Genomic DNA, 23,690 nt, shown 5'->3' with positions numbered 1-23,690 from the left:
TACTTTCCCTGGCATGCCCAAGCTTCCTTTGCAGCTGGACTAAATGAGAAGAGCAAAAGGGCAAAGAGAAGAGACTGATGACTTGTGTTTGTGGGTTTACCATTGCAGAGAGATTGATTAGATGTCGGGGTGCATGAGAGCATGTGTTCAAGTGTGACAGCCTGTCGACATAGAATCTGCACAACCTTCTGTTGTGTTTGTCGGCTGCTCACTTTGGATGGAACGTCAGTGTGTCTGTGTCCTCATACTGTATGTGTGGTTTGATTTGACTACTGTATGTGTGGTTTGATTTGACTACTGTATGTGTGGTTTGATTTGACTACTGTATGTGTGGTTTGATTTGACTACTGTATGTGTGGTTTGATTTGACTACTGTATGTGTGGTTTGATTTGACTACTGTATGTGTGGTTTGATTTGACTACTGTATGTGTGGTTTGATTTGACTACTGTATGTGTGGTTTGATTTGACTACTGTATGTGTGGTTTGATTTGACTACTGTATGTGTGGTTTGATTTGACTACTGTATGTGTGGTTTGATTTGACTACTGTATGTGTGGTTTGATTTGACTACTGTATGTGTGGTTTGATTTGACTACTGTATGTGTGGTTTGATTTGACTACTGTATGTGTGGTTTGATTTGACTACTGTATGTGTGGTTTGATTTGACTACTGTATGTGTGGTTTGATTTGACTACTGTATGTGTGGTTTGATTTGACTACTGTATGTGTGGTTTGATTTGACTACTGTATGTGTGGTTTGATTTGACTACAGTATGTGTGATTTGATTTGACTACTGTATGTGTGGTTTGATTTGACTACTGTATGTGTGGTTTGATTTGACTACTGTATGTGTGGTTTGATTTGACTACTGTATGTGTGGTTTGATTTGACTACTGTATGTGTGGTTTGATTTGACTACTGTATGTGCGGTTTGATTTGACTACTGTATGTGCGGTTTGATTTGACTACTGTATGTGTGGTTTGATTTGACTACTGTATGTGTGGTTTGATTTGACTACTGTATGTGTGCATGGGCTTGGATGTGCAAAGGTCAATGTGTATGCAATTCTGACTCTAGTGTCTGTGTGTTTGGGTGCATAAGGGCTCCCAAGTGGCACATCGGTCTAAGGCACTGCATCTCGGTGCTATATGCGTCACTACAGACCCTGGTTAGATTCCAGGCTGTATCACAACCGGCCATGATTGGGAGTCCCATAGGGTGGCGCACAATTGGCCAGTGTCGTCTAGGTTAGGGTTTGGCCGGGCTAGGCCATCATAGTAAATAAGAATTTGTTATTAACTAACTTGCCTTGTTAAATAAACATATATTTTTTAATAAAAGGTGCGTGTGTGTGCTTACATGCGTGTATGCGTGTCCGTTTTAGTGTGTGTGAGGGAGGAGATGCCTTGCACAAAGGGAGTTGTGGTGACAGCAGTGGGCATTGACACATGAAAGGCCGTCCCCAGCAGGAAATAAGACACGAATGGAAAGTTATTATCCTACTGGGGGGGTCCAACGCAGAGGGAGGGAGGGAATGAGTCAGGGAGGGATGGGGGAGGAGAAGGGAGGGAGGGAGATGGGAGGAGGGGAGCAGTTTAAAGATAGGGAACCCCATCATAATGGAAGGGGTGGGCTTTAGTTTAGGGGTTAGAAAGTCACATTCATTTGAGTTTAAAGCACTAGATTACCTCACCCCCAAACAATGGATTCACTGGGGATTAACTGGGAGGAGAAAATGACTGAGATTCACTGTTATGGGCTGTAGTTGTGCAGTTATCAGCAGTTTTTCTTCTTCACTCTGGCACTGTGGTAAAAAGATGGCTCAGCTCTCTCAATCAATCATAGGGTCCTCCCTGCTATTGTTAACTCCCCTGACACACACACACACACACACACACACACACACACACACACACACACACACACACACACACACACACACACACACACACACACACACACACACACACACACACACACACACACACACACACACACACACACACACACAATCTCTCCATCCACACAAATGAACATGATCTAGTGGGGAACTAGTGATGGATACCTCATCTATTTTAATGGGCTGAGAAAACGCCGGTCGTTGTCAGGCTCTAGGGGAGCGAAGCGCCGCCTCTCGCATCAAACACACTACAGCCTGCAGCCTGTAGAGGAGGACGATACCAGGCACAGGGTGGCTGGGCAAGGCCGGCAGGGCAGCCATCTGTGTGACTGACAGTAATAGCCCACCACTTAAAGACAAAAGCAGGGCTGCAGTACTGTAGCCAGTCAGCCAGCTGGCAGGTGGATGATACACAGGCCTGCGTGTTTAATGATCCCACCCACTCCAGGGTCCCAGGGGAGTAAGAGACGAACCCGGTGGGATGGATGCAGTTTTGTCTGCGCTGTATTGTTGGAATGCTGTCTCTAATAGGTTGACATATTTCTTCTTGTTTCTCGTGTGTTTTTCGTGTTGATTATTGCATTGTTGGGTTTTGCATTTGCAAGAAAGGCATTTCACACGTGACATTAAAAAACATAACTTAGAGTATAATGAGGGTCAAAGGGCAGTGTCTATTGATACTGTACTATCTGCAATACATGCAGTCCAGTCGTCCACAAATCTCTCAAAAATTAAACCACACACACCACAGTAAGATATTTGTGTATTTATACATAGGGTTGCACATTTTGGGGAATATTCAGAGGTGTCACGTTCTGACCTTAGTTCCTTTGTTTTGTCTTTGTTTTAGTATGGTCAGGGTGTGAGTTGGGGTGGGGAGTCTATGTTCTTTTTTCTATGATTTGTGATTTCTGTGTTTGGCCTGGTATGATTCTCAATCAGAGGCAGCTGTCAATCGTTGTCCCTGATTGAGAACCATATTTTGGTAGCCTGTTTTCACTGTGGGTGATTATCTTCTGTTCTGTGTTTTGCTTCACCGTTCAGGACTGGTCGTTTTGTCGTTTTATTGTTTTTGTTCAGTGTTCAGATTCTTACTAAAACAATATGGACACTTACCACGCTGCACATTGGTCCTCACCTTCTTCCACCACAGACAACCGTTACAAGAGGTGTAAACCTTCTGTGGGAATTAACGGGAATATATGGGAATTAACAGGAATATATGAGAATTAATGGAAATATATGCAAATTAATATGAATACCATTTAAATGTATATGTTTTTGCATTGGATATATTTACCATATCAAATGGAGACAGAAATAAACATTTGACCTTATCATAAGTAGACAATTGCAAATTATTAAATCCTTCCAATGGAAATAAAAAAAACTTTAACTTTAATTAAATGAGTTGACTCTTCACATGGGATGATTTCACTGAACAACAAAATAAAGTGAATATTGAATAATCCCCAATGATCCATTGCATCTCCCAAAAACGTTTTCAACATACATCTGTAAAATGATAGTCTAGAAACTAAAGCTTCGGTTGTCTTCCTCTCAGGCTTCCATGTCTTCTCCCTGGACCTTCTCAATGTCCACCTCTTGAACATCCAACTCTGAGGCCTCATCTTCACTGTCACTTTCCAATCTTGTTGTCAGGCACAAAAAGCCAAAAATTTGCCCGGATGGCCACCAATTTTTCAACCCTTGTATTGGTTAGCCTGTTGCATGCTTTGGTGTGTGTGTTCCCAAACAAGGACCAGTTGCGCTCTGAGGCGGCAGATGTTGGTGGGATTTGGAGGATGATGGAGGCAGGAGGTGAAAGAGCCTCAGATCCACAAAACTGACTGCCATATTGCATCTCCATCTCAAAGCCCTTGGTTGGAAGTGTACTTCGCCAGACTACCAAGAACCTTGCCCTCATCCAGGCCAAGGTGGCGAGACATGTTTTTGATGGCACCATAGGCCTTGTTAATCTCTGCACCAGACAGGATGCATTTGCCAGCATATAGTGCCTTGCCAAAGTATTAATCCCCCTTGATGTTTTTCCTATTTTGTTGCATTACAACCTGTAATTTAAATGTATTAAAAATGGTATTTTATGTAATGTACATACACAAAATAGTCCAAATTGGAGAAGTGAAATGTTAACATGTTACATGTTAAAAATAATTCTAAAAAATAAAAAACAGAAAAGTCCCTATATAAGATCTGGTGCAACCAATTACCTTCAGAAGTGACATAATTAGTTCAATAAAGTCCACTTGTGTGCAATCTAAGTGTCACATGATCTGTCACATGATCTCAGTATATATACACTTGTTCTGAAAGGCCCCAGAGTCTGCAGCACCACTAAGCAAGGGGCCCCACCAAGCAAGCGGCACGTTGAAGACCAAGGAGCTCTCCAAACAGATCAGGGACAAAGTTGTGGAGAAGTACAGATCAGGGTTGGGTAATAAAAATCTGAAACTTTGAACATCCCACGGAGCACCATTAAATCCATTATTAAAAAATGGAAAGAATATGGCACCACAACAAACCTGACAAGAGAGGGCCGTCCACCAAAACTCACAGACCAGGCAAGGAGGGCATTAATCAGAGAGGCAACAAAGAGACCAAAGATAACCCTGAAGGGGCTGCAAAGCTCCACAGCGGAGATTGGAGTATCTGTCCATAGGACCACTTTAAGCCGTACACTCCACAGAGCTGGGCGTTTACAGAAGAGTGCCCAGAAAAAAGCCATTGCTTAATGAAAAAAATAAGCAAACATGTTTGGTGTTCGCCAAAAGGCATGTGGGAGACTCCCCAAACATATGGAAGAAGGTACTTTGGTCAATTGAGCTTTTTGGCCATCAAGGAATATGCTATGTCTGGCGCAAACCTCTCATCACCCGAGAACACCATCTCCACAGTGAAGCATGATGGTGGCAGCATCATGCTTTGGGGATGTTTTGCATCGACAGGGACTGGGAAACTGGTCAGAATTGAAGGAATGATGGATGATGCAAAATACAGGGAAATTCTTGAGGGAAACCTGTTTCAGTCTTTCAGAGATTTGAGACTGGGACGTAGGTTCACCTTCCAGCAGGACAATGACCCTAAGCATACTGCTAAAGCAACACTTGAGTGGTTTAAGGGGAGACGTTTAAATGTCTTGGAATGACCTAGTCAAAGCCCAGACCTCAATCCAATTGAGAATCTGTGGTATGACTTAAAGATTGCTGTATACCAGCGGAACCCATCCAACTTGAAGGAGCTGGAGCAATTTTGCCTTGAGGAATGGGCAAAAATCCCAGTGGCTGGATGTGCCAAGATAATAGAGACATACCCCAAGAGACTTGCATCTGTAATTGCTCCAAAAGGTGGCTCTACAAAGTATTGACTTTGGGGGGGTGAATAGTTATGCACGCTCAAGTTTTCTGTTTTTTTGTTTTATTTCTCATTTGTTTCACAATAAAAAACATTTTTCATCTTGAAAGTGGTAGGCATGTTGTGTAAATCAAATGATACAAACCCCCCAAAATACATTTTAATTCCAGGTTGTAAGGCAACAAAATAGGAAAAATGCCAAGTGGGGAAAATACTTACGCAAGCCACTGTACGCTGCGGCATGTATGGGCTTCAGGCAGAAGTCTTCGCGCTTTTTATGTATTTCAGAACTGCAGTCTCCTCTGCTTGGAGCAACAGTGAAGTGGGCAGGGCAGTATGGATGTCTTCTCTTACATCTGCAAGTCTGACCAGACAGGATGGCATTGTCTCCCTCAATCCGTGCAATGGCTACTGCTATATGTTTCAGGAGTTTCAGGCTGCTTACCACTCTCTCCCAAAATACATCATCCAGGAGGATCCTCTTGATGGGGCTGTCCATATTGGCAGACTGTGATATGGCCATTTCTTGGAGAGACTCCTTCCCCTCCAGGAGACTGTCAAACATGGTGACAACACCCAACAGGTGTTGCTGGGCAGCTTCAATGTGGTGCTCTTATTTTTCTCACTTTACTTGGTGAGGTAGATTGCTGCTATATGACCATTCACATACCTAACCATTTCCTTGGCTCTCTTGTAGAGTGTCTCCATTGTTTTCAGTTCCATGATGTCCTTGAGAAGCAGATTCAATGCTTGAGCAGCACAGCCAATGGGTGTGATGTGAGGGTAGGACTCCTCCACTTTAGACCAAGCAGCCTTCATGTTCGCAGCATTGTCTGTCACCAGTGCAAATACCTTCTGTGGTCCAAGGTCATTGATGACTGCCTTCAGCTCATCTGCAATGTTGAGACCGGTGTGTCTGTTGTCCCTTGTGTCTGTGCTCTTGTAGAATACTGGTTGAGTGGTGGAGAGGATGTAGTTAATTATTCCTTGCCCACGAACATTCGACCACCCATCAGAGATGATTGCAATACAGTCTGCTTTCTCTATGATTTGCTTGACCTTCACTTGAACTCTGTGGAACTCTGCATCCAGCAAATTAGTAGATTAAGCATGTCTGCATGTTATGCTGGGCAAATAACATTCAGAAATCTTCTCCAATACACATTGCCTGTGAGCATCAGAGGTGAACCAGTTGCATACACAGCTCGAGCAAGACATTCATCAGCATTTTTCTGACTACGTTCCTTTATTGAGTCAAAAAAACGTTTCATTCCAGGAGGACCATGAGCTGTTGCTATCGATAAGGTGTCTGATTCATCATTTCACCTCGAATAGAAGCAGAGTGACATTTGTCAGAGGTTGCCTGTTGTGAGTGATGAGGGAACATTATGCACTTGGCCAGTTGATTCTGCATCTGTTGCATTCTTCACATATGATTTGGCACAGTATTTGCAAATGTATACAGCTTTTCCTTCTACATTAGCTGCAGTGAAATGTCCCTACACATCAGATAGAGCCCATGGCATTTTCCTGTAAAGATTAGAAAACAATTGGTAAAAAAAAACAAATACAATTCCATTTACAGATAAATAGTTAAGTAGTTACATTAAACAACTCCTTTGAAAGATACATGTTTTAAAACGAAACATGTATGGAAACAGGTGAATTAACACTCCTCAGTTAGCAGGCTCAAGCTAACTAAAACCCACATGGTAGCAAAAACTAACTAGCAGAAATGGTTAACAAGTTAGAAATTATTTAAATACACTTTGCTGTAGGCTACTATTTACTAGTTAACAACAAATCATGTATGTGATATAAAATATATTCACCCAGTATTGTAATAACATTTTTCCAGAAAGCATGTAGTTCTTGGCTCAGACAGTGTAGTAGTGTGGGCTCAATAGCATCTCATTAGTGTTTAAGATCTTGAGAATCAGCTGTACATGTGATGGAAGAATGCACTGTGCATGCAGAGGGTTGCAATTCCATTGAATTGGTGATAGTTGAACCAAAATATGCCGCAAGACCTAGAATTGCCTTATGTGTATCCCACAAAAAGGTGAATTGTTATAAGCTACATTTTTTGACAAATTTAAGTAAAATTCCCCAAATTCCCATGGACATTTTCCAGAAATATTCCGGAAATTTACTGGAAAGTTTCCGACCCTTTGCAACCCTATTTCTACATCACCATCTCCAAGTAGAGTGTGTCCTGTATTGTACTTCTATAGGAACTGAAAGATCCCGGCCTTCAATGAAAAACAGTACAATTGAAAAACGGACCGGCAGTGCAGACAGTGTGCTGCTTCACATAAAGACAGACTGGGGACTTACGTTCCCACTCATGGTTTTGGATTTGGCATGAAGTGAATACAGTACTAATGCTGTTGATAACAGTGGAGGTACAACACTTAACCAATAGAGACCAGCGACTAACTAAGACCTAAAGACTACCACTCAGCGTGTGGAAACAAAACAGGGCCTTTCCTTGTTTATATTTACAGCTTTTTTTATTCTATGTAATCAAGTCATGCTCTGGATGAGGAGAGTTATTCTGGTTGGGTTATTTTTATGAATTTACACAGTAATTAGCTTGGCACACTGAGTGTGTGGTTTGTACTGCTGCCTGGCTCTGGACTAGAATTCGCTGTAATGGACCTCTCTCTTAGTAAGGAAACCTTTTGTCGTCCCTATGGGCTAGCTAACAGAGACTAGGGGGAGGCCAATTAGGAGGAAGTCTCTGCTGACCAGATTTTTTTTTTTACTCTTATCCAGAGCAATTTACAGGAGCAATTAGTGTTAAGTGCCTTGCTCAAGGGCACATCGACATATTCTTCACCTAGTCTGCTTGGGGATTCGAACCAGCAACCTTTCGGTTACTGGCCCAACACTCTTAACCACTAGGCTACCTGACGCCCTTGACCTTAGGCCTCTGGTTTGTAGTTTTTACAACAGATGTGGGTGTAAGCCTACATAGTGTACGCCGTGTGTAAGTGTTTGTGGGCGGCATGGTGTAAATCAACACGACACATTGGCCTGAAAGTGTGTTCGTTTGGCACTTGCATCTACTGTAATGTCTTCACAGGCTAGTTGAGAAGGTTCAGATCATCAATCCACTCCCCCTGCTGGCAGGCACACACACCGCCCCCGAGCTGCAGCTGCCATGGAAACCCACAGCCCAGAAACTCCCTATTCTCCTTGATGTTCTACCTGATATGTCCATTAGACCGGAGTCAGGCTAGAGGGAGTCGCCCCCGCCCCCGCCCCACTCCACACACATCACAGACTAGATAGACCAAGCCCCTAGCACCAGCTGTCTGTTAATACCAGGGTGAACACTCCGTACAAAGGAGTTCTCATTACTGCACCACGCGCCAACGCTGTTTCTTTCCACCGAGAGCACCTTCCTTTTCTCCTCTAAAGAGACGGGGAATTACACAGCAGGAGCCTCTGATGACCGAGTCTCAGTGCCTCTCCTGTCTGTGTTGACTGGCTGAGTGGAGAGCAGAGGTCACAACGGGTGGGTCACTATATGGGCTCTGGGAAGGAGGGTCAAAGTGTGTTCATTTAGATTATGTTATGTAAGACATACTGTATTCTGCGAAGGTCAACAGGGCAAGCATTCTGGCTGTCCAAATGTCTTTGCTGATGTACGTGCAACAAGGTGTCTGTGATATGCTGTGTGGGTGTGTCGACTCGCGGTTTGGCCTGCGTTGGTTTATCATCACAATCTCTTTTGTGGGTTTGATTTGACCTGCCCACTAATTTTCCACAGTAGTCCACGTCAACTGACCAGAACACATGTCTGTTCTCTGTTCCCCAGGTGGCTATCAAGTCCATCCGGAAGGAGAAGATCAAGGAGGAGCAGGACATGGTTCACATCCGCAGGGAGATAGAGATCATGTCCTCCCTGAAACACCCCCACATCATCTCTATCTACGAAGGTAGGGTGTCTGTCTATATGCACACGCTCACACACACACAGCTTTCAATCTCTTCCTCCTTCCCCTTCCTGGTGCTGCTCTAGGATTGCCATGTTATGGCAGGCAGATGTCATAATACAATCATGGACCTTTGGGTTTTGAGATGTTATTCCTCTGGTGCTTCTCTGTCTGAGCCCAGTGTCTTTCAGAGAGTGTGTGGACACGTGCGTGCACGTGTGTGTGTCGGGGGGTGAGGTTTTGCCTTTCTCTCCCACATCTGAGAGGTCTCCTCTTGTGTCTTCCGCGGTCTCAGGGCCATACATACATCTGTTAGTGCTTAGAGAGATCTCCAGCTGGGAGCCAGACTGAGACTGAGGAGAGTAGGAGGGAGAGCGGGAGAGCGAGAGAGCGAGAGAGAGAGAGAGGTAGAGAGAGAGAAGTAGAGAGAGAGAGAGAGAGAGAGAGAGAGAGAGAGATTGCCTCAGTGGTTAGCACTCCATTAGAGAGAAGGCTAGCCCTGAGCCTGACTCCACAGATATGCACAGGGAGGAGAGGCCCTAAGCTCACGCTAACGCCACATCCATACAGTGTATCAGTCCCACGAGACAACCTTCCAAGACACAAAGGCTTCACTCATGTCTTGTGTTGCATATTCACTCTTTTGACTTGACCCCACACCTCCGTTTGAGAGAGGAATTGTGATCAACAGAGAATGTTGATGCATCTGACATTACCTTACATTTCCAATCCAAGTTTGAACCGCCATTTCAAAGGGCAGTTAAACAATGAGTCAACATCAGACAAATGCCTAGTACCTATTTCTATATCCCAAGTCGTTCAAAAACAGTTTTCTCTGCCACGTCAGAACTATTGTGCCACATCGCCTAACAACAGTGCCCAAACCGGTTGACTATGACTGTTCTGATTGGGTTCAAAGTCTACCAAACCCCACGTGTTGGTGACGAACAGTCAAACAGAGACATTTGTCATGGGAACGGGCCAGTCGTCCGTGAGTGTTGTGGTTATTGTTTTTTAAATCTAGTTTGTGTGTGTCTGAGAGGTTGATTAGAGAACACTTCTATAAACCAGCTTACAAGAAGACGGGGTGCTGCTCCCTCCTATGCGTCTGCCGTGCAGTCAGACCCACTGTCTGCTACCAACACTTGCCAGTCGTTTCTTTGGAGAGGTTGCCTGGTTTCTGGTGTTTCTCTTGTTTACTGTTGTGGGCTGGCCCCCGCCCAGAATAGCGTTGCAAATGTATAGACACACACATGTGTATCCGGCAACGCCCGTGTCAACAGCTAACTGCTTGTGTGAAACAAAGCTGAACCAGATGTGTAGTGTTGATGGATTTTTTTGAAAAATATATTTTTCTGCCTCCATCAGCGGGCCTGTGAGCAATTGAAGCACATTTGCTTGTCACTTCCAGCATAATTCATAACCTCATAACTCAATTTTAAGGGAACAATTTCAAGACAAGTCTTCCTGAAGCAGTCAATATGGTCCATTCCTTTGAGATGGTATTCACAACGGCTGTTTGTGTAGTGTTTTGTGTTTTGTTCCCTAGCGAACTTAAAGGCTGTAAAACAAGCCTGGTGTGACAGGGACAAGCACACCCCTCTCTGGACAGGACTTTAAGAAGAGGGAGATTTCTCCTACTCATTCTCTGGTTTGAATGGAAACTGCTCTGCCTTATGACTACTGTACATTGCCCTCCTTGTGAAATATGACGAAGCACTGAATGTCCATGTTAAAGGCCTCTGTCAGACAACACACATTTGAACACACAAAGTAAATGTTCTTTGTAACTTCACTGTCCCCTGCGCTCCGCTGAAGTAGCGATTTAAGCGTGACTCTCATGGTAACAGCTGAGGGGGCTAGGCCCTAAGCTGACCAAGCAAAGTCCAGGGCAGTGGGACAATAGGTGCTAATTTGTATGATCTGAGACCTGCTGGCCGCGGAACAAAGAATCAATGAATGACAGACGGAGGGGGCAGCTAGCTAGCGCTACCCAGCCCAGCGGGCCGTGGATAACAGGCCTCCGTTATGTGAACCAGGTAATATTCCATGTGAATCTTGGGGGGCTGGCTCTCAAACGGGCCCCCGCCACGGCTCGCCGGAAGGGTCGTCCCGGGTCGAAGCTTTGTCATCCAATCAGATCCGACCCCCAGGACAGCTGGCCCGGTTTCCGTGCTGCCTGCCCTGCCCGGCGGAACAGCCAAAATCAGGGAGGGTTACCATCAATCAGCATCAACATGTTTTTACCACAGGATTATTCTCCGAAGGGGAGGGGGAAGAAGAGGGGAGGGGTGGGCCTGTGAAGGTGCTCGCTCATGGGTGACTAGGTCTCCACCCTTGGAGCCCCTGTTGTGTGGGAAAATACATTGACAGTTCTCATCCCTCACATGGTGCACTGCTGTTGGCACGGCAACATGCCCTGGCGGTAGACGTAATGATATACATGGGAGGCTAGATAGATAGTGGTGGAACAGGTTGTCCTGTGTCTAGTCTGTAGGGCGTTGCGGCTTCCTATCTCTTCTCCATGTGAATAGGGCTTAGTGTGGGGGCTTGGAATGTGGGAGAGAGTGGTGAAAGTTAGTGGCATGATGAGAAGTTGATGATTTACTGTCCAGGTCAAGAAGACACTATGGACCTTCTGTTAACTAGGCCCCCTCCTGTATTTATTTTCTATTTTACTTCTTCCCTTCTCTTCCCTTTTCTTCCTTTCTTTACTAGTTTCTTCTAGTCTCGTCCTCTGTCATGTCCTCTTCTCTCTTCTCCTCTCCTCTCCTCTGTCATGTCCTCTTCTCTCTTCTCCTCTCCTCTCATGTCCTCTTCTCTCTTCTCTTCTCCTCTCCTCTCCTCTCATGTCCTCTCCTCTCATGTCCTCTTCTCTTCTCTCTTCTCTTCTCCTCTTATGTGCTCTCCTCTCATGTCCTCTTCTCTCTTCTCCTCTCCTCTCATGTCCTCTTCTCTCTTCTCTTCTCCTCTCCTCTCATGTCCTCTTCTCTCCTCTCCTCTCCTCTCATGTCCTCTCCTCTATTCTCATGTCCTCTTCTCTTCTCTTCTCTTCTCTTCTCTTCTCTTCTCTTCTCTTCTCTTCTCTTCTCTTCTCTTCTCTTCTCTCCTCTCCTCTCCTCTCCTCTCCTCTCCTCTCCTCTCCTCTCCTCTCCTCTCATGTCCTCTCATGTCCTCTCCTCTATTCTCATGTCCTCTCCTCTATTCTCATGTCCTCTTCTCCCCTCTCTCCTCCTAGGTCCTCTCCTCCTAGGTCCTCCCCTCCTAGGTCCTCTCCTCTCCTCTCTCTCTCCTCTCCTCTCCTCTTCTCTCCTCTCCTCTCCTCTCATGTCCTCTCCTCTATTCTCATGTTCTCTTCTCTCCTCTCCTCTCCTCCTAGGTCCTCTCCTCTCATGTCCTCTCCTCTCCTCTCTCCTCTCCTCTCCTCCTAGGTCCTCTCCTCTCATGTCCTCTCCTCTCCTCTCATGTCCTCTCCTCTATTCTCATGTTCTCTTCTCTCCTCTCCTCTCCTCCTAGGTCTCTCCTCTCATGTCCTCTCCTCTCCAAGGCGTTTGGCTGATTACTAAAACACCCCCTCCCTCCCAGAAGTGTTGTTAAGACTCAAGCCAGACACATGAGGTGGGGTTGGTGGTGATGTAATGTAATCAGAGATGCAACGTGCTCTGGAGTTTGAACACAACCAGTTTGCTGTGAATCTGGCAGAGGTTCTCATCTAGATGATATTCAACATGTCCACTGAGAAGATGAAGTAGATTTTTCCACAAATGTTTTGTGATGAAACCTCTGCTTTGAAACAGATGGTATCTGTCTGTGTCCACGCTGACTGAAACAGATGGTATCTGTCTGTGTGTCCACGCTGACTGAAACAGATGGTATCTGTCTGTGTCCACGCTGACTGAAACAGATGGTATCTGTCTGTGTCCACGCTGACTGAAACAGATGGTATCTGTCTGTGTGTCCACGCTGACTGAAACAGATGGTATCTGTCTGTGTGTCCACGCTGACTGAAACAGATGGTATCTGTCTGTGTGTCCACGCTGACTGAAACAGATGGTATCTGTCTGTGTCCACGCTGACTGAAACAGATGGTATCTGTCTGTGTGTCCACGCTGACTGAAACAGATGGTATCTGTCTGTGTGTCCACGCTGACTGAAACAGATGGTATCTGTCTGTGTGTCCACGCTGACTGAAACAGATGGTATCTGTCTGTGTGTCCACGCTGACTGAAACAGGTGATATTTGTCTGTGTGTCCACGCTGACTGAAACAGATGGTATCTGTCTGTGTGTCCACGCTGACTGAAACAGATGGTATCTGTCTGTGTGTCCACGCTGACTGAAACAGATGGTATCTGTCTGTGTGTCCACGCTGACTGAAACAGATGATATCTGTCTGTGTCCACGCTGACTGTGTCCATTCCACTGCTTCTGCCTCCTCCAGTGTTTGAGAACAAGGACAAGATCGTGATCGTGATGGAGTACGCCAGTAAGGGCGAGCTGTACGACTACATCAGTGAGCGCCGGCGCCTGAGCGAGAGAGAGACACGACACTTCTTTAGACAGATAGTCTCTGCTGTGCACCACTGTCATAAGGTAAGATTATGTATAGAAACACACACACACACACACACACACGCACGCACGCACACACGCACGCACGCACGCACGCACGCACACACACACACACACACACACACACACACACACACACACACACACACACACACACACACACACACACACACACACACACACTTCTACTAATCAGACGCAGGGCAAAATATCAGAACCGTGTGCCTATAACCGTATATATCTCTCACATTGTCAAGCAGTCTGATGTATTAGCTATGCTTTCCTTGGCCTCTTGGTGTTCGGGAGGACAGATTCAATGCAAGCCAGTGTCACCCATAGTGTGCTGAGCAGACCCAGCCTCTGCCGTGGTTCCCTGGGTCCTCATCTGCGGTCATGTCTCTCCATGTCCCTGGATCACCCCTTAGCTCAAACCGGGACACTCCATCATCTCCACCCCCGTAGAATGGATCCTGGCCCACACACTCTCCTCCTCTCCCCTCGACCATGGTCCTCCAGAAAGGGTGGATGTCTGGCTGCCCCCCCCCCCCATAGTCCTCATCTCTACAGCTGGGATAGGATGATGTCATCCTATCCCAGGGGTGATATAGTGTGGTTGACTGACACAGGAAGGAGGTGCACTGTGAGAGGGCTGATTAGAGACACCTCCCCCTCTCCAATCAGAAGCATGTGAACAAGTGTTCCCTGTCACTGCTAACCAATTGAAGACGCACAGCACAACACAGAACCCGGCCACAGCTGTAATGAAGTCACCCCATCACTTCCAGATCTGAAATGGCTGCATGTGTTTCCTTTCCCTGTGTGTACCACATGTTAGTGCCTGCCTTGAAAGGGCCACTAACTACAGAGTTGTTTTTAATCCGGGGCTGTTGTGAGAACATGATTTATCTGGGTCCGTAATTACAGGCTCTTTTTTTTTTATTGTGACACATTCGAAGGAAAATCTCTGCAGATGTCAACACAAAGACGATAGAGTGTGAGGCAGGGAAATGAAACAGCACGAGACCAATTGGCCCACTCTGACTCTATCCCCTGAGAGCAACACAGGAGTTTGGTCTCTGTAAATCACCACACCGTCAGCAAGCAGATTGAACTGCGAACGAATGGCCCTCTACTGTACCGAGCTAGAGACAACCTATGGACTGTTTGTCTTTCACAGAACGGCGTGGTGCACAGGGATCTGAAGCTGGAAAATGTGCTACTGGATGAAAACTGTAACATTAAGGTAAGAAAGAGTCATTTTCAATCAGCTCTATCGACCTGGCTTGTGACCTTGGAGCAGAGTCTGTACATGTTTAACAGAGTCTGTAACTTTGAATAGAGTTTAGATATGCCGGTCCTTTCTGGCACCTTGTCAGTGCCATGAGACTTTGAATGACCTTTGTTATGATGTTTTACCAAACCACTATGATGTTCTGTCTCCGTCTCCCCACCAGATTGCTGACTTTGGGCTATCCAACCTCTACCATAAGGACAAACTGCTGCAGACGTTTTGTGGCAGCCCACTCTACGCATCACCGGAGATAGTCAACGGAAGACCCTACCACGGCCCAGAGGTAGGGACTAGGCACCACACAGGTCAGAGGTCACAGACGGACACAATGAGACTGGGTTTCTTTTGTCCCTGGGAGAAGTTATTACTAATCTCCAGGACCTGGCACTGTGGGGCGGGAGTCCCAGAGCTAATAGAGAGATAGTGGTGGAGGGAGGGAGGGAGAGGAGGGAGAGAGGGAGGGAGGAGAGAGAGAGAGAGAGAGAGAGAGAGAGAGAGAGAGAGAGAGAGAGAGAGAGAGAGAGAGAGAGAGAGAGAGAGAGAGAGAGAGAGAGAGAGAGAGAGAGAGAGAGAGAGAGAGAGAGAGAGAGAGAGAGAGAGAGAGAGAGAGAGAGAGAGAGAGAGAGAGAGAGAGAGAGAGAGAGAGAGAGAGAGAGAGAGAGAGAGAGAGAGAGAGAGAGAGAGAGAGAGAGAGAGAGAGAGAGAGAGAGAGAGAGAGAGAGAGAGAGGCATTAGGTCTCCTCTTTGATGGGATTACACCCCAGTCAGTTGCTACTCCCAGCAACTCTCACATCCTCAGTGGGAGGCCTCAGATGGTGTCTCAGCTCCCTTTGAAGACTCTAAACTTCCAGACTTTAGCAGTTACACAGACAGGCCCAGTAACTTCATTGCCAATGATGGGTGGGACTGAGAAATTGTTTGGTTGAGAAAAAGAGAGAAAGAGTGACAAAATAGCCCCAAACTATTTATTGACTAATTCCAAAGTAATTGTTCTTCAGGGCGTTTCTCGAATTGCAAGAAGAGTTGTGTGTTATAAAATAAAGTTGTATTTTTAGACCGAAAAGTCCAATCATTAAATTTATATAATTCACTATGCAAAAAAACTCAACAGAGATTGTAATTAAAATAGCAGAACCCAGTTGCGGAAAATCCACAAATTACAGCTGACACAAAAACAGAACACAACAATGGCACTCGCCCTGTCTCACCCTCCCAGCGGCCCTGCCAGCCGACCAATGACAGAGAGGTCTCAGTCAGTGAACCAATGACAGAGTGGTTTCAGGGTGAGGCATTCCTGGCTTTGGCCCTAGAGGAAGTCCAGTCAGTGTGGAGCTGCTGGAGCAGCCCTATCTACTTTCCTGTGCCCTGACAGTCAGTCCCTGACAGTCAGTCCCAGACCTCAGTCCCAACGCTGAGCTGGCTATAACCCCGTGGCCATCAACAGCCAGCCACATTCCTCCAGGAGTCTTGTCCTTCCCTTCCCAAGCCTGACGTCTGGCTAATCAGTGGCTGGCAGTGTGTCTCCTGAGATATGTCAGGGCCAGGATATCACAGCTCTGCCATCTCTGCTGGACTCATTAACCACCCCCCACCCCTCCATGCCCCAGACACTGGTCTTACATAACCCATTTACTAAGAAAGCCACATTGCATTAGGTTAGTGGTCACAAAGCGCAGGCTTCTGGCTGACACACAGACAGAGACAGAAAGTAAGACAGAGGGAGAACTGGAGAGTTCTGTCTACATGGAAACAAACTGGCACACTCCCGACTCCACACTCTGGTGTTTATCACTGTTTCTATGGCTGAGGGGATGGAGAAGGAAAGTAGGGCCAAGAGCAATATGGTATAGCTGTGCGGTGCTTACAGTGTTTCAGCTGTTGCTACACCATAGCTACGTCGTTCCAGTTCAGACACAGTACGCTCCTTGTTAATGTTTTGATAATCTGCTGCTAACTCAGTAATGGCATTGAGCCTCATTTATCAGTTACTGGAAATTGGAAAAGGGAAATGTGAGATTCCTTTTCAACTGCGTCTCCGGTGACTGATTTAACTGATTGATCTCTCACGTTGAGTCTCTCACGTTGAGTCTATCTGATCCTGATCTGTGTAGGGACCTGTGTATTGACACGTGTGTTTGTATTGCTGTAGGTAGACAGCTGGGCTCTGGGGGTGCTGCTGTACACCCTGGTCTATGGGACCATGCCGTTCGATGGAGGAGACCACAAGAACCTCATCCGCCAGATCAGCAATGGGGAGTACAGAGAGCCCACCCAGTCCTCAGGTGCAGAACAAAACCCTCAACCTACACAGTCGAAGATCTAGTCTCCCTCTTTGTATACACCCTCTACTCTACACTTTTAGAAAAAAGGGTTCCAAAAGGATTCTATGGCTGTCCCCATAGGAGAACCCTTTTTGTTTCCAGGTAGAGCCCTTTTGGGTTCCATGTAGAGCCCTCTGTGAAAAGGGTTCTACGTGGAACCCAAATGAGTATTTCTACCTGGCACCAAAAAGTGGTTCTTACTGGAACCAAAAAGGGTTCTTCAAAGGGTTCTCCTATGGGGACAACCAAAGAAACATTTTAGGTTCTAGATAGCACCTTTCTTTCTAAGAGTGTCTACAGTACACTGTCTAAGTCAGGGATAGGCAATGTGCGGCCATGCGCCCCGCAGCCCCCCTTTTGAAGGCCATTGGATCAATCCCCCCCCCAACTTACTGTTGCGAGTTAGAATAGTAGAATACACATGGTGCAATTTTGAAATGTGTTTGTGTATTAGCAGTTTTCTTTTGTTATGTCAGTCACTGATAGTCAGTCAATTAGCCCGTGTCAGCTAAAATTTGCTAGCTTGCTAAAGTAGTTTAGTAGCCAGCTATCTAAACTTGTTATCATGGTCAAATTACCGGACGGGGGGCCCCATTTGATCTTTTTTGTCAGTCTCACTCAGATATCATATTAAAAACTGCAAGCATGCATCTCCACCCTAAAGCAAAATATGTAGAATTGCATGAAATAGGCTATAAAACAACTAATTTTCCTCTCTGCCCCATTTCGAAATGAGTAGAAATGCATGAAAAAAGTTATACAATGTCTAAATATTCTTTCTGCCCCATAACAAAAATGTATGGAATTTAAGCAAACTTGCTTTAAAACGGCCACATTTTCTCTAAGCCCCTTGGCAAAATGTGTACAATTGCACAAAATGGACTCTAAAACGTACAGAACATTTCTCTCCGCTGTAAAGACGGGGGGCCACTAACGTTGCCCAGCTCTGGTCTAAGTAGAACTATTATTAGATAATACTGTAGCAACAATAAAACCCTGAAGTGTAACCCGGCTCATACATGCCTTCTGCTGTGCTAATATCCAGAATGTCAGTCTGTGCTCCCCTCCTGTTGCCCCTCCCAGATGCCCGCGGTCTGATCCGTTGGATGATGATGGTGAACCCAGAGCGGCGGGCCACGGTGGAAGACATTGCCAACCACTGGTGGGTCAACTGGGGCTGGAAGAGCAGCGTGTGTGACTGTGAGACACAGCGGGACAGTGGCACCTCCTCTCCCATGCTGGCCCGCTTCATTGACTGGCAGAACCGCACCGAGCCCCGGCCGGGAAAACCCACCACCCTGCTGCCCCTGGTCCTCCGCCAGCGTCCCAAGAAGTCCAAGAAGGAGAATGAAGTGGGGGATGGGCCCCACGGTGGAGGGGAGGGGGACAAGCCAGGGATGAAGAGGCCCAAGGGGATTCTCAAGACCAGGGTGACGGAGGAGCAGCGCTCGCCCAGCCTGGAGGAGGTGGAGCTGGGGAGTGGTGGAGCGATGATGGAGCTCAGGCCAGCCAAGGGAGAAGGAAGCTGCTCTAGCCCCGACAGAGAGGAGGAGGAGGAGGAGGAGGAGCCTGCCCTGGCAGGGGGCTCGCCAGCTAAGATGGTGCCCAGCCTCCCCAAGAAGGGCATCCTGAAGAACAACCAACAACGGGAATCAGGGTACTACTCCTCCCCGGAGCGAAGCGAGTCCTCCGAGTTGCTAGGGGGCGCCACCATGTCCCGGGTCACCGCCTGCAGCTCCCCTCCTAGGAGAGTGGTGGGGAGGAAGGGCATCTTGAAGCGCAACGGGAAGTATTCCACCTACAGCGGCCCTCCCTCAGCTGGTGCTCTTGGGGAGCCTTCCTCGGCGGGTGACTCAGGCCTGTCCCGTAGCCAGAGCCGTCCGTCCAGCATGGTGTTGGAGGACGACGTCCTGTCCCCTCGTTTGTCCCCCGACTGGCCCCCCACCGCCACCCACCGCCCCAACATCAGGGCCTGCGTGTCAGCCGAAAACCTGCTGCAACTGGCCAGCTTCAAGGGCTTCCAGGCGGCCACACCGCTCCACGGGTCAAAGTTCAGCCGGTCCCCCAGAGAGCTGGGGTCCCCGGGGGACAACGGCAGCTTCTCCCTGCTGGGGGACCTGGACGACATGACTCAGGTGTACCAGCAAGCCCTGGACATCAGCAGCAACCTCACCTAGCCGGGGAGGGCCCAGGGGGGAAGAGAAGAGGCAGCCAGCTGGCCAGGCTGAGGCTATAACATCTGTCTCTGTTGGTGTGTATGTACATGAATGTGTATGTCATTGACAACCATTGACCAGTGTGTTGGTGGGATAGCCTGCCACTTTTGGGAGGTTATTGTTTTCTTTCCGGGAATTGAATCCTTGTTAGAAACTATATCATACACACACTCATACATACACTATTATGCACTTCTCAGTCAAAGGAAATTCAGTTAGCAGGGTTTTCAAAAGATGTAGAGAGAAAAACCACTGGCACGAGAGAATGCCACCCAGCCTGCCTCCTCCAGCCACCCGTAGACTTTGCTGTATTCAAATGTTTACATATTCAGCAAAAGGCAAGTTAGAATCACAATTGCAGCAACCAGAAACTGGTTGGCTCTCGAAGCGAGCCATGAATTGAGTTGGAGTTTAAAAAAGCACCTTAGAACTCACACAGAGCACATGTTTTTTGGGATCTTTTACTTCCTGTAAAAAAACAAACCAGGGTCTTGCGCCAAAATAACTGACAATGTTAATTATTTATTCATATTTGCGTAGATTTTAGTTGAATAGAAAACTGGTGGGTTCTGGCAGTACTGGAAGAGTCCAAAGCTCATTGTCTCCAACCCTTTGTGTGGATTGACATATATAATTATTATGTTACCCATTAAAATGAAACATGTATACATGATATATTAATATGGCCGCATAAGTAAAACATGCAGCTATGTATATCACCATAAAAGCGCATGTCCTATAAATTAGCATATGGTATTAGGGAATATGTAGGAAGTGCCTTTTAGATCCATATAAAATTATGTATGTCATTTCCTGAAAGTGGAGAGAGATGGTTGCCAGGCCAACCTGTCACCAGTTGTGCTGTTTTGATTCATATACATGTGAATGTGGTGAGAGAGACCCAGGACCTTAATGGGACCCACAGCAGCCTATAGCCTTACACAGTCACAGGTCAGGGGTCACACAGACCTAAAACAGCAGTTTAGAGGAAACAGTCCCGTCTCCGTCCCCCCAAAAACACTGTCAGGAACAAGATCCAAGCCCAGTGAGATGACAGTCTTAAACAAGCCTTTTCATGCAGTGCTTTCTTGTTTTTTTGTTCCCCCATAGATGTGTCAGCAGTTTGGGGATTTGGTTTAAACACACGGCCTGGACAGGCGAGCTGGAGGGGTCTGGAGCTGCTCACCTTAGTGAAGGTAGATGGCTCAGATGCCCTCTCATAGCCCTGGAATGTTCTTGGCAAATAAACAGCCATGTCTGTGGTTGTTTTGTCTGTCTGTCTATAGTGCTGGAGTTGCCTCTGGTTTGAGGACTTCTCTCTCAATTGGCATAACTAGGCTACAGAGTCATACCAGCTGGAAATGGCAAAGAAACCATACACTCTTAGAGAAAAGGTTTCCAAATTGGTTCTTCAGCTGTCCCCATAGGATAAACTTTTTTGGCTCTTGGTAGAACCTTTTTTGTCTCGAAGTAGAACCCTTTTGGAACCGAAAAGGGCTCTTCAAAGGGTTATCCAATGGGGACAGCCGAAGAACCGTTTTAGGTTCTAGATAGCATCGTTTATTTTTTCTAAGAGTGTCCATGTCATGTGTAGACCCACACAATGCTCAGGTTGTTATTTGTGGATGTTAAAGCCTAGTTCATTTTGAACCCAGGCGCCCCCTCCCACTCCACAAAGGGCTAAGCAGGAGGATTTGTTTCAGTGCTCTAATGACACAGCACATTCCACAGACAATGGCTGGAGACGTGTTGGTGCGGGAGATGTTATCGGCACCTGGCAGGGGGGGGTTCTGTGGTGTGTGTGCTGTCAGGCCTCCAGCTGTGTGTACAGGGCCATTATGTCAACTTAGCATAATTAGCCAGCTATTGTTTCTATTAGAGGAAAGTAGCATGTAGCAGAGAGGAAAATGATGGTGGAGTGAAAGTGAGAGGTAGAGTGTAGTAGAGGTTTGAGTGGGAAACAAGTGTTGGAGGGAAAGAGAAATGTTCCTGGTGATGGTGCGATTTGAGAGGCCTTTCCTGTTGGAAAGGGCGAAAGAGTTGAAGGAAACAGATATGTAGACTAGTGAAAGTGACATAGAGAAAGTGACATAGAGAAAGTGACATAGAGAAAGTGAGTTCGCAGTAAAAAAGAAAGGAAATTGAACGTTTTTTTGTGTTTTTTTGTGTTTTTTTTGTGTGTTTTTTTTAAAACCAAAGATGAGAAGAAGCTTCAATGATTCAGGGGATGAAATGGATTGGGTTCTGTATGTGCCCCTGGAACTTTTAACCATAGATGGGGAAACACCATCTGAAAATGAATTCATTTTACAACAATAATAGCCTGGCAGGCTTTTGTTATATTTCTACTTTAGTGTTAAGGAATTGTTTTAAGCCAAATGCTAGAGGCTGTTAAAGAAAGTTGTGTCATAGGCCGAGTGTGTTCTGTGGAATGTGTTTGTGTGGCGTGTTTAGAATGGCCTCAGTGTGCATCTGTGACTGATACTTCCAATATATTATCAGAACATGTGTATGGGAAACTATAGCAACCCCCAAGCAGCAGAATGAACATGTTGAATGTTGTCAAAGGTCTGCTGGTGCAAAGTCCTGGGTATTGATTGAAACGACAGACCCGTTCTGTATTATATTGCATTTTATTGCCCTTTGTATTGCCTTTTATTGTCAACTGGATTTACAGTGATAAAATTATACTATGTTAGTATTTTGTTTCATTACGCTTCTGTTTTTGATTCTCCAAAATATAGAAACTTTATATTGCTTTATGTTATGGCAGAAAGTATTTCTTCCCTGAGTTTGGCCGTAAGAGATCAGAGGACTGATCTGACGTCAGTGGGATCTGAATATTTCCTCTGTTTTGGTACACCTGAGGGGTGAGAGCAGCTGACCTAAGTTCAGTCATATTGCGGTGTTGTACCTGTGAACTTACATCACGTAGATAGAGAACCAACTGTGTTATAGAGCCTGGTGACCCAACCACAGAGAACAGGGCCTTGTACATTTGTTCACTTTCAAAGAAAGAGGTGCCCATTGACACCCCCCAAAAGGGAACTCCATGGCCTCTTATTATGTCCGTGACCTCTCTAAAATGCTAACACATAGGGATAAACACATACTTGTAGGTGCCATCACATTGACAACCACTTGTTTGATCCCAGACAAGTCATGGTAAGACTCCATCTGTACCAAAGCAGGGAATTCCTAAACTAAGGGAGTGATATCAGGAAAAACAAAGGAAAGAATCTGATTAAACTCTATCTGCCAAACTGGAATTAACTGGTGCATATCCGTTAGTAGCAGAAGGTCTAATCATAGGGAAACCTGACTGGATAATGGTATTAAGACAATAATAATAATAGTATTATTATGTTATTTAAGTATTATTTTTGTTACGGCTCATTCTTTTTCTTGGCTGTTGCCATGGTTCTGATTTTGATTTGGTATCAGTTGGTGAACCTGGACTGCCAAGGTGCTTTAAGTTGAATGCCCTTTCTATATTGTATGATCCAGGTATTTCTTTGTTGATAATGCTAATTATTATCAAGGTGTTTTTTTTATACTTGTATTTATTGGCGATTAAGCCATTTCATTTGATGTATAAAGCTACTCTGTCCATGCTTTGGCCTGCTTGGGGATGTATTCATAACGTAAATGGAGAGATGTCATATTGTCTGGGATACAGCCTTAAGGGAGGGATGATGTCTCATTTCATTGTGAAAGCATTGGTCGAGTATGTGTTTTGGGAGTTACAATCTGATTTCATCGTGTATGAATAAGTCTCAAGACATTTCCTGCTGAGGAACCAAACGTCATGTGTCCCTCTACTACAAACCGTCTACTGTAGTACTGTACCAACTCAAATAAATGGATCACGTCAAAGAAGTTGTGTTTCTGCGTCTGTCTTTCTGTGTTGTTCATTTTTTGTCTCTGTCTTGCTTCTCTTGGCATTTAAGTCCTACTGTAATCTCCTTGCAAATTTGGAGAATTGGTCGAATCCGACTGGGCAAAAACTGGTTGAAACAACGTTGTTTCCATGTCATTTCAACCAAAACATTCAATGTGATGACGTTGAA

The 23,690-nt window shown here is 45.9% G+C and overlaps 1 protein-coding gene across 2 annotated transcripts in view; it reads left to right on the top strand.

Moving 5' to 3' along the window:
• nuak1b (NUAK family, SNF1-like kinase, 1b) overlaps positions 1 to 23,499 on the top strand; it is a 28,356-nt gene extending 4,857 nt beyond the window's left edge. Inside the window, exons 2-8 of one of the 2 annotated variants that reach the window (XR_008066364.1) lie at positions 9,104 to 9,224; positions 13,662 to 13,813; positions 14,970 to 15,035; positions 15,247 to 15,366; positions 17,233 to 17,365; positions 18,488 to 19,655; positions 20,731 to 23,499. Coding sequence is in view for 1 of the 2 variants with exons in the window: in XM_052465634.1 (XP_052321594.1) it covers positions 9,104 to 9,224; positions 13,662 to 13,813; positions 14,970 to 15,035; positions 15,247 to 15,366; positions 17,233 to 17,365; positions 18,488 to 19,581 (1,686 nt within the window). In the remaining variant the exon portion in view is untranslated. Of the gene's footprint in view, positions 1 to 9,103; positions 9,225 to 13,661; positions 13,814 to 14,969; positions 15,036 to 15,246; positions 15,367 to 17,232; positions 17,366 to 18,487 lie in introns of both variants that reach the window. The other variant, XM_052465634.1, reaches the window with a different exon arrangement.
• Positions 23,500 to 23,690: the final 191 nt, after the last annotated feature.

The sequence above is a fragment of the Oncorhynchus keta genome, chromosome 17 (assembly GCF_023373465.1).
Source record: "Oncorhynchus keta strain PuntledgeMale-10-30-2019 chromosome 17, Oket_V2, whole genome shotgun sequence".
Taxonomy (NCBI): Eukaryota; Metazoa; Chordata; class Actinopteri; order Salmoniformes; family Salmonidae; genus Oncorhynchus; species Oncorhynchus keta.
This window is presented reverse-complemented; position numbering and strand designations above follow the sequence as displayed.